At 57.3% G+C, this 10,694-nt stretch overlaps 1 protein-coding gene across 1 annotated transcript; it reads left to right on the top strand.

Moving 5' to 3' along the window:
• The first annotated feature begins 3,107 nt into the window (after positions 1–3,107).
• Positions 3,108–10,521, top strand: NPFFR1 (neuropeptide FF receptor 1). Its single transcript, XM_067299492.1, has 3 exons — positions 3,108–3,396; positions 7,884–7,983; positions 9,516–10,521. The coding sequence occupies exons 1-3, from the start codon at positions 3,207–3,209 to the stop codon at positions 10,366–10,368; spliced, it is 1,143 nt and encodes a 380-aa protein (XP_067155593.1). The 5' UTR covers positions 3,108–3,206; the 3' UTR covers positions 10,369–10,521.
• Positions 10,522–10,694: the final 173 nt, after the last annotated feature.

Genomic DNA, 10,694 nt, shown 5'->3' with positions numbered 1-10,694 from the left:
CGATTTGTCGGTGGGCCTCCAGTGGCAAGGGGAAAGCCAAAAAGGGCGGCTAGGTGGGCACGCGTGCGGCTCTGATGCTTAGATGGGCTCGGCACGGCACGGCTGCGGGCCAAGCCTGGGGAGGGTTTCCGGAGCATCAGGTGACAGCCCTGAAAAACGATTGAAGGAGCCCAAAACGGTGATCAGGAAAGCACTCTGAAGGGAAAGCGATGGTTAAATTAAGCTGTCAACTGAGAAGATAATCTCTTCCCCGCAGACCTATGCGGTGCTGCGAAGGAGAAATGCCCGCAGATGATCCACGTTGCTCCTGCCATCCCGAACCTCCAGCATCCCGGGGAGCTTCCCTTCCCTCCCGGGGCGCCGGTGGCTCCTTCGAGCCTCCTGCTGGCCCGAGCCCCTTCCAAGCTCTCCATCTCCTCCGAGCAGGACTTCACCTCCCCGGTGCGGTCCTTGGAGCATCCCTGTTTGGGCCCGCTGGGTCTTGCAGCGTGGGATGTGCTGGCAGAAGACGCAGCGAGGCTGCGGCAGGGTGGTGCAGGGCGCCGGGTTTAGCCCAAACGGACCTGAGCTTTCCCGGGCAGTGGGACGTGAGGCAGAACCTTGCCTCCACGCTTCCCGCGGGAGACGAGGGCCCCAACTTCCCCCGGGACGCGGGCGGCACGGAAAAGGGGTTTCTGGCGGGCCGTCGTGCAGGCCCCCCCACTGCCAGGCAGCTGCAAGCCTGGGGCCTGGCTGTTCCCAGGTGTGTGACGGCGGTGCACGGGGCTGTACACCTGTACGTGCAACAGGTATCCCCGTATCCATGGCGACGGGAGGATGTGATCCAGGCGGCATCCCCCTCCCTGCCCGGCAGCCGCAGCAGGAGCCGGCTGCGGGCTCCCACCCCTCGGGACGCCCCTCGGGGCCGGGCCGAGCCGCCCGTGGGGGCGGCAGCGGGGGGAGCGGAGTCCCCCCCCCCCCATGGATGCGGGGGGCTCGTGTGACTCAGCCACCGGCTCCGCAAACCCAGAGCCGAGCGGCAGAGCTGCAGGCGGGCGGGCGGCGGATGCAGCTGCGTTCCCGCTCGCCGCCGGAGCCTCCCGGGAGCACAGCCGCATGCAGGCGCCGCAGCCGGCCGCGGGCCACGCCAAGGAAGGTGAGCATCCCGCGGGATAACACCCCCTCCACCCCCGGGGTGACGGCCCTTCCCTGCTCCCCTCCCGCAGGCTCCCTCTCTCCCCCCGGCCTTCCTCGCTGCCTCCTCCTCCTCCCTCCGCCGGGCCGGGAAGCCCCCTCCGCTCCCCGGGCGCCCGCAGCGGTGCATCGCATCAAACCGGCCCCGGGCGTTTGGCAGCGGGTTATTTTTCCTTCCCTCTGCCGTCACCTCTCCCTGGGAACAGCCCGGGATTTCTCGCCGGCCGGCACCGCGCCGAGAAACGCCGGCCCCCGGAGCTGAAGTCTGGCAAAGTTTCGTGCTTAAAACGCTGCGAGCGATGCGCGCACGGGCTCTGCTAGCGAGCTCCGTCGGCGCCGGGAGCCCCGGGCGCTGCTGGTGCCGGCGACCGCAGCGGTCCGGCCGGCCGGCTCTTCCCGCGGGGCCCCTTCTCCATGCGAGCTCCGGGGCAGGCACACAGGCAGGGCACGTTTGTCTCCGAAGGCCTGCGGGAAGCGCACCGGCCCAATCCCATGTCCAAACCTCCTCTGGACAGCAGCGTGCGGGCCAGGAAGAGCCTCCGGCGTCCATCAGAGCCCCGGGGAAGCGTGTGGCACAGTCCCCAGGGATCGGGGACAACGAACGCAGACGCCGGCGGTGCAGCCAGCTTTGCAGCTGCTTCCCAGGACAGATCTGGCCTGGAGGGGCTTAGGCGTAGGCTTAAAACAAAAATAAGCCTTTCCCTGCCTTAAAACCGCAGCCCCAGCTCAGCGCCTGCACGCGCTTAGGGCGAGACCCATCCTAGCCGAACCACCCCGCGAACGGACCCCGGCGCCGCACCCGGCACCCTCCCGGTTCCCGGCCTGCCAAAATCAGGCCGGCGGCTGACACCGGTTTGATGGGGTGGCTGCAAAGCTCTCCCGGAGGAGGACGACGACCAGCGGACGCAGCCGCCGCCGCGGCCGATGCTGTACGCGAGGCAGCAGGGAATCGGCACCGACGGCACGCGGGGGTGCTGCCGGCTGGAAGAGAGCGCAGCAGCCTCCGGAAGGCAGCCGCCCAGGCACGGGAAGGGGGTCTTTGGACCAGCCCGGCGGTGGGGTTCACCCCATGGGGGGGCTCGCTGTTTGGGATGCACTGGCAGGGTTGTGATTTTCACAGGCTGAAGATGATTTCTGGCCAAGCCGATCGTTTCAGAAAGTCCGTGTGTCCTCGTGCGTCCAGCCCCAAACGTGCATCGATCACACGGGGAGGCTCTTTGCTCCTTCTGCCCCCCAAGGTCTTCACTTCCGAGCGTGCGAAGTGGCTGTTAACCAAAGCAAGCCCTCTTCTGGCAATGAGGCGCTTTGGCTTTGCGGGGGAGAAGATAATATAAGGGGTGTTACAGCTCAAATTGGAAATCTCAAAAGCGAGAAGAGAAGGGGAGGAAGCAAACGCTCGCAGCCGTCTCTGACGCATGCCGGCAAGAGCAGGAGGTGGACAACGCGGACACAGCTCCCGTGCCTGAGCACTGCAGCGGCTGGAGATTCAGGAGACCCATTTCTTTCTGCACCCCACTTTCCTTGCACAACCCCTCAGGAAAAAAGACCAAGAGAAGAGGATTCCTTCTGGGTTTCTTCCATCGTTCATTAAAATAAGTATTGACCGTTGAGGGCAATATATTGTGACCCCTCCTGTCCTTTCTGCAGAGCCATTTCACCGGTTAACCAGCATGAGGAGCGAGTCTCAAAGCAGAGACGCGGTACGGCTGACGGTCTCTGTGCCTTTTATCCCCTTTCCCCCTTTCTCTCTGGCTCTGCTTAATCATAAACTTGTTCATTGACACTTATTTCCTATATGCACAGGAAAACACAGGTATTAATAAATACTAGAAAAAACACCTCCTAGAGCATTAGAAAAGTGTGGAGGTGAAGGAGATAATCACTTTACCCTCTTCCTACTTCATTTTTCTGCCTTCCCTTCCTCAGGCCCTTCCAATGGCAGCTGGCCAAATTCCAACAAGAGCGAGAGCCACCACTTCAGGGAAAACTACACTTTCTCGGCGTACTACCAGCACTCCTCCCCCGTGGCCACCATGTTCATCCTGGCCTACACCTTCATCTTCCTCATGTGCATGATCGGCAACATCCTGGTGTGCTTCATCGTGGTGAAGAACCGCCAGATGCGGACGGTCACCAACATGTTCATTCTCAACCTGGCCATCAGCGACCTGCTGGTGGGCATCTTCTGCATGCCCACCACCTTAGTGGACAACCTCATCACAGGTGAGTGGGGGAGTGGATGGGGACCCAGGTAACACGAGATGGGACATAAGGGCACAAGAAGAAAGTAGTGGATACCAGAGGAAGAGTCCCCTTTGGCCGGTGTGGCCTTGGTATTCAATGGGAAGGGGAATAATAGATAACACAAATACATTTCTGTCCTGCAAATGAAATCTGGAGGCAGTTTTTCTCCCATTCCTACAATTCTACCCTCAAAACTCCTTGCTGTGGGTGCTTTTTTTTGCTGAGGATGAGGAGGGCAGTCAGCCAGGTCTGATGGAGGTATAAAACCATGAGATTGCCTTAAATCTCTTTAAGAGGAGAAGGCTCTAAGTTATTTTTATTGGGAGTTCTTTTATCTGTTCTTGGCCAGTGAACATGTAGATCACACTCTAGCCTGGTTTTTCAGACTTTTCTTCTGCAACCATGAGAGCTAAACATTTCTTTTTCTTCAAAAACAAAAAAGGGAAAAGAAAAGCCAAGATTCATGCATGCATACACAGCCTCAAGGGGACCAGGACATAAAACCTTCCAAGGCTTGGCACCACTGTGGACGCTCCTGGAGATGTAGCGCATCTCTGCAGAACAATATGCAGACCACTCAGACGTCCCTTTGGACAGGCTGGCTCACCGCCAGCCGTAGGCGAGAAAAAGAAACAGCATAAGAGACCACAGCAGATCGACAAGGAGTAAACGGATAAGCGCTCATTTCCTACACGGATCGCTGAGCCGTCTGATGGCTGGAGACAGAACTGCAAAAACCTCTAGGAGGACTCGCTAGCCAATGAAGATATTCTTTCCTGCAATTATTTCTAGGGGGAAGCACCTGTATTTTAGCACTAGGTTCTTTATTCTTTTGTAGCTCCCCCTCTCTCCCATGCTGGCAAGGCTCCAGGACATGCCGATAAATAGGAAGGACTGACAACGCAGGGTGCAGCTCTGCTTTTGGGAGTCTGCTGGCCTCTGGATGCCATGGAGGGGACCATGGGAGGCAGATCCCAAGCAGGATGGAGGTGAAACGGGAGCTCCCGCCCTGCTCTTTCTGAGCGCGTTGCCTCTCCCTGCTGTTGGTTTCATCAGCAAGAACAGGCCAAGTCATGGTCCCCTCCAGCATTGTTTGTGAACGGGAGAGCTTCTCCACAGGAGCAATAAACACCCCTTTGGACATGAGCCATTCAGAGGGTCATAGCAAAACAGAGCCTGAAGAAACCAAAAGAAAGGTCAACACCGGAGAGGTTTTTGAGGAACGGCCAGGGACGGGTCTCAGCACCCTCCCCAGATGCTTCCAGTGCTTCACTGATTGCCGATAGGAAGATTTTTCATAAAGTCCAGCTCTTTCTTGCTGCCACTTACGTCTGTGATTTCTTGTCCCACCCACCACCGACATGAAGACCTTGACTCCCTTTTCCCTTGCAGCCACCTGTAATGTACCTGAGGACCGCTGCTGTGTCTCCCCTCCCTTCTCCGGGTTCCTCCACCCCAGCCTCTCCACCTCCTTCATCTCTTCAGTCCTCATCGCGGGTCACCCAGGCCAGTGGGGCCCACCCCATAGGCAACACCGGGTCGGGGCAGGCTCCGCAGCACCCAGCAAAGACCGCAGAGCGCCTTCCCAACAGAAACCCTCGGGTGCTGCTGGCCTCCTCGCCAGAAGGCTGCTTCCCTTCTCTCCCCACCTTTGTTCGGCTTGTGGGTTTGCTCGCCTGCGGCCCTTCGCCGGGGTGGGTTTCACTCGAGAGCAAGGCGCTTTGCTCCCCGCTCCTCACAAACCCCAGGTTTTGAAGGGCAGGTGACGGAGCGACGTGCCTGACGCGGGCATGAAAGGAGCTGCGCTGCTCTGAAGCTGCTCAGCACAGTCCTCCTGCCTGCGGGCTCTTCTCACGCACACGGCGGAGAAAAAATCCCCGGTTAAGCTGGAGCATTTGCCAAAGCTGCTTTTAATTTCTCTTTGCCTTTCTTGGCACAACTGCACCTTTTCCAGCAGTCGTTCGACAAACAAAGGACAAACGTGCTTTAATATATATTTATTTGCTCCAGTGTCTGGGCTTTTCTGATGTTATCCGCAGCTCCTTCATCCAAGACTCGGCACTTATCGGGGAAGACAGCCAGCCTCGCTGCCAGGGATTTGTCTCCCCCGCCGCCCAGCAGCGAGGAGCCGGGATCCAAGCCGCACGCCGCAGTCCTGGGACAGCCGGGTGCAGGTTCACGCAGCGCTCGCGACCTCCGTGGTTTGCAAAAGCATCCCCGCACAGAAGGGACAACGGAGGCCACCGTCTGCTGCTGTTTCTGGGGATGGACAGGATTTGGCAAAACCAGGTGCGAAAGCAGAGAGATGAGGCAGCTCCGCATGGTTTCTCTTCAAGAAGAGCAATCAAACCAAATCAAATGCAACTGTAAATCTAAGTCTGCTCCGGACCCATTTCCTTTGGTGCAGGTCGGGCTGCGTGGGGAAGGGAAGCCCACGCCGGGCGCCGCTTCAGAGCGAGTCTGCAGCGGCGACGCACTGCGCTCCCAGGCTGTGAGGTCCCCAAAATTGCCCTGTAGCCAGCGCCTGAAACATGGCACCGAAAGGGACTTTCTACCTTTTATGCCTCACAAGTAGCGCAGGTTATAAGCAGGCCAAGCCAGGCCCTTAATTACATCTTTTTAACGCTCCTATCTCCCGACTAATAATTCTCATTGCCTCTTGCTACTCATTTGCTTTTAAGCAGAGTTGTTGTTGATAATAATATACATTAGGGCAAAGACAGCTGGACTTTAGCCTCTCTGTTTTATCTGAGCAGTGGTAATAGAGAAAAAAAAAAGCAATAAAAATATAACTTGTTTGGGGGAAAGGTTATCATTTTATTTATAGCTGCTATTTTAGGGTTAAATAAGTCTGGGTTTTTTGAGTTAATTTTGACATTCTGTGGCAAAGTAAGTGTGACCTTAACACTGCATTTTCATATTTCTTTATCTAAAGTTCAGCTATGCTCTGATAAGCCGCTCGGCGAGAACCCTCTTGTTGCACCAGTCCTCTCGCTGCATTGATTTAGCTCTGGCTATTGACCTTTCTGAAGATAAAATTGTGGTTTACTGCTCCTTGTGCCTGCAGCATGAGCACAGCAAAGCTTAGCCGAAGCGGTAACCGTCTGTGGCACGGTGCCGGGGCTCCGTTTCCCGGAGCCGCAGAGTGGACATGTCCCCCGGCACAGCTGGACATCCCTGCCGGAGAGAAGGGATCTGCAGGGGTGGCTGGCCGTGGTCGGCGATGTCCTGAGGAGGCTGCAGGAGCATCTGCTGGTGGAGGGGGAGATGGCAGGAGCCCCCGTCCTGCCCTCCCTTCCTTGTGCCCCCGGCCCGCACTCCAGCGGGGCGCGCTAGGGAGGCGATGGTGGGTCCAAATCCCACCCAGGCGGGCACGGGTCCATTTACTCATCTCCTACTTGGGCTTGGGCGTTGAGCCCCTCTAGCTTCAAAGGTGTCCTAGTACGTTTTCCAGCCACACAGTATTTTAAAGGTAAAAGGGGTTTGGTTACATTATGGCCCCAGGGTAACATAAGATCCCTTATACTACATGTTGCCATAAGCCACATCCAAAGCTTGGTATTTAGGTTATCTGTGTTTGTATCTGGTTAAACGCGGTAGCCCTATTTGTCAGGCGTTTGTTATCTTAGTATAATGTGGACTCATACTATAATGACATGCTTGCACAGCACTTTGAATTGCTGGAAATATCTTAACAGGGGTCAAGATGCAAGATTAAAGCTCTTATGATCAAGGATCCCACAGTCAGTCCTTGTGATAACAGTTAGAGACCTATGAATGAAAGAGAAACGACAAGGGAGAACCTTTATAACGACAGTTTGCTCTTAAATTTTCTAAGAAACATAATACAGATTCTTTTTACCTTTTTTTTTTTTTCAAGCAACTGTACTGATAAAGGCCATCTCCATATGAAAACAAGCCTAAAATATCATCTACCCTTAGGACCAGGATTTAGCATCCCCCCAGAAGTAGGCCAGAAATCGCACAGTGGATGGGGACATCTAGAGGAAGCTGCTGATGGATCCGGCTGAAGCAAATGCATTTATAAACTCTGTTCTGTCCCTTCGGCAGGTTACCAGAAATGGAGAAGCCCTGCAGCAGCTCGGCGGGCTGCCCAGCTCCCTGGCTGCGGCGAGAGCCAGGCTGCACGGGGCGATAGCTCGTCTCGCACGCTGCCAAAAACGAGCATCTGAAAGCGAGAAGTTAACGAGCGTTTCCCGCAGGCTCTGCACGACATATGGGTTAGGCAGCCCCTACCTCCTCCAGGGGAAATTTTGCTGCTCTTCTCATTATGTTTTTTCTTTGAGAAAAGTAGTCGAGTCGGGTTCATAATCCCTCTGCCAGCCTGGAGGACTTCTGATGAGGGAAATCACGAGCCGTGACAGTCTCTCGGCCCACCTCGCCAAGCCACGGGCAGCCCTGGGTCGGTGTTTCGAGGAGCCACCTGACGCTCTCTGTCGTTCCAGGTTGGCCCTTTGACAACATCATGTGCAAGATGAGCGGCCTGGTGCAGGGGATGTCCGTCTCGGCCTCCGTTTTCACTCTGGTGGCCATCGCTGTGGAAAGGTACGTCAGCACAGGGGAGCCCTTTCAAGCCTTTGCCCTGCAGGGTGCAAGGACGCGTGGGTTGGATCGAAAGTCTGCCTGGCTCAAAAGCCTCTCCCGAATAACGTTCAGGAAGCAGTATCAAGCCAGGGCAAGCATCCCGGGATGTATCCCCTGTGAAACCTTGCAGAGACCCTCTTCATTTGAATGCTGGGAGTCAGGAGCGTTTTCCTCTCTTTTGCCAAGAGACCACAAAGCTTCTTGGGAAAAGTCCGTGGGATGTCCCAGCAAGGTGTCCCCTTGCTGTTACTTCCTCTTCTCCCAGGCCCATTTAAAAAATATCCCAACAAACACAGCTGTGTTTTGCTTGGTAAAGAAGCATGCCTTTCTTTAGAATATCTTCCCATCCAAGGGTTAAAAATAGGGAAGCCAGAGAGGTGTCACAGTCTCTTTCTGTAATCAAAAGCGGTATGTAAAGAACAGCCCATACCTTTGCGTCCCCCAGTGCATCTGACCCACAGCGTAAGGAGGGAGCACTCAGCAGCAAATGCATTTTACCCTAAAGATTGCAAACTATTTCTGGGCAAACTCCCACAAAGTCGGGGCTGGTGTTTACCAGGGAAGAGGCATCAGTGAGAAAACAGACAAAACTAACACAAAACTGAGTTGAACTCCCCATGCTTTAAGGCTAAGTGGCTGTTTCCCTCCATTCCCAAGGGAATGGATAAATTTCTATGGAAAAGGCCTCTCACAAGGAAAGGGAAAGGGGCTTTTGAGCTTTTTGGAGTTACCTCCCACACTGAGTATATCAGGAATGGAGATTTCTTGGTACATGTAATCCTTCCTTTCCACAGCTGGGCCTTGGTGGGTCGTGCCATCACCTTCCTTCCCAAAGGACATCCCATCAGGGGCACATCCCTCGCCCCACCGAGGGCCGAGCACCGTTGTGTTAGACCCTGCAGCGGGGCAGAGCGCTGTGGGTCCAGCACCCATGAATATGTGAAGATGGTGGCAGAGAAAACAAAACCGAAAGAGAGGAGCTTGCAAGTGTAATACATGGAGGCAGCTGGGGAAGGAAGAGCTAATCCTTTGGGACTTTAGGAAGAGGGGCACAGAGGAGGGTCAAGGGGAGGCATTCCCAAAGAAACAGCGGAATGCAGGGCAAGGCTGTGAGAGGGATGGACTCTGGCTCTGCTAGCGCAGGTGGTCTTGCTCCTGGGGGTCTTGGAAAGAGGATGGGGCGGTAAAGCACCACCCAAGCAAGGGACGTCAGGGATTAAAACAAACCAGCAGCTCAGATGTGTTAAAACTGAAGTCAGAGGAGCTCCTAGGCATTTGATCGTCACACCGGTGAGGATCAGTGGAGGAAGGGGGCTGTATTTACCCCGAACACTGCTTGACCTTCAGCTGCTACAGCGCGCACAGGGGGACGGGGATGAAAAGGCACTTCAGCCAGACGCGTCCTTTTCTCTCCCTCGGCCTGCGCTGGCACGTATCATCGGCACATCAGCAGTCCCCAGCGCCATCACCATCTGCCTTCTGCCCTCTCCTAGGTTTCGCTGTATCGTCCACCCCTTCCGACAGAAGCTGACGCTGAGGAAAGCCCTGGTCACCATCGTCGTCATCTGGGTCCTGGCCCTGATCATCATGTGCCCCTCCGCCATCACCCTGACGGTCACGAGGGAGGAGCACCATTTCATGGTGGACACCTACAACAACTCCTACCCCCTCTACTCCTGCTGGGAGGCCTGGCCCGACACGGGCATGAGGAAAATCTACACGACCGTGCTTTTCTCCCACATCTACTTGGCTCCCCTCGCCCTGATCGTTGTCATGTACGCCCGGATCGCCTTCAAGCTGTTCAAGTCCGCAGCGCCCGCCCGCAGCTCCCAGGCGGAGGAGCCGGAGGGGCGCAGGGTCTCCAAGAGGAAGGTGAAGGTCATCAACATGCTGATCATCGTCGCGCTCTTCTTCACGCTCTCCTGGCTGCCCCTGTGGACGCTGATGCTGCTGACGGACTACGGCCACCTGAGCGAGCGCCAGCTCCACCTGATCACGGTGTACATCTTCCCCTTCGCCCACTGGCTGGCCTTCTTCAACAGCAGCGTCAACCCCATCATCTACGGGTACTTCAACGAGAACTTCCGCAGGGGCTTCCAGGAGGCCTTCAAAGCCCCCTTCTGCTCCCCGCGGCGGGGGCCCCGCGGCGCCTACTCCCAGCGGAGGCACAGCCACGGGCTGCCCTTCGGCGTCCGCAACCGCGTCTTCGTGGAGGCGCAGCCCAATGGCTCGGGGCCGAGCCGCCCGCGCCCCCCGCTGTGCCCCAGGCTGGCGGCGGCGGCGGGGGAGCGCGACGGCGACGCTCGCTCCCGCAGCAGCGGCGGCATCACCGCCTGGGACCTCTGAGCACGCGGGCAGGAGCGGGGCGGCGGGAACCCGCCCGACGCTCCCCTTCTGGGGGGACGCGTGCCTTCTCCTCGACGCCCCGCGTGCCGCCTCTCCGTGTCGCGCACCACGGCCAGCCGGCGTGGCCCGGCCGCCGGCCTCTGCCGCACAATAAACGGCTCATCCCGCTGATACCGCCTCCGGCCCTGCTAGCCCCGGGGCGCGGGGGCGACGCGGCGGGACGGGACACCCTCCCCCCATCCCGGCCCCGCACAGCGCCGGCGGCGGGACGCGAACCGGCGGTCGCGCCGCGCCGGCCGTCTCAGCGCGCATGCGCCACCTGAGCC

This window comes from Apteryx mantelli, chromosome 7 (assembly GCF_036417845.1).
Source record: "Apteryx mantelli isolate bAptMan1 chromosome 7, bAptMan1.hap1, whole genome shotgun sequence".
NCBI lineage: Eukaryota > Metazoa > Chordata > Aves > Apterygiformes > Apterygidae > Apteryx > Apteryx mantelli.
The sequence above is the reverse complement of the archived record's forward strand: the minus strand, read 5'-3'. Positions and strand labels throughout refer to the sequence as shown.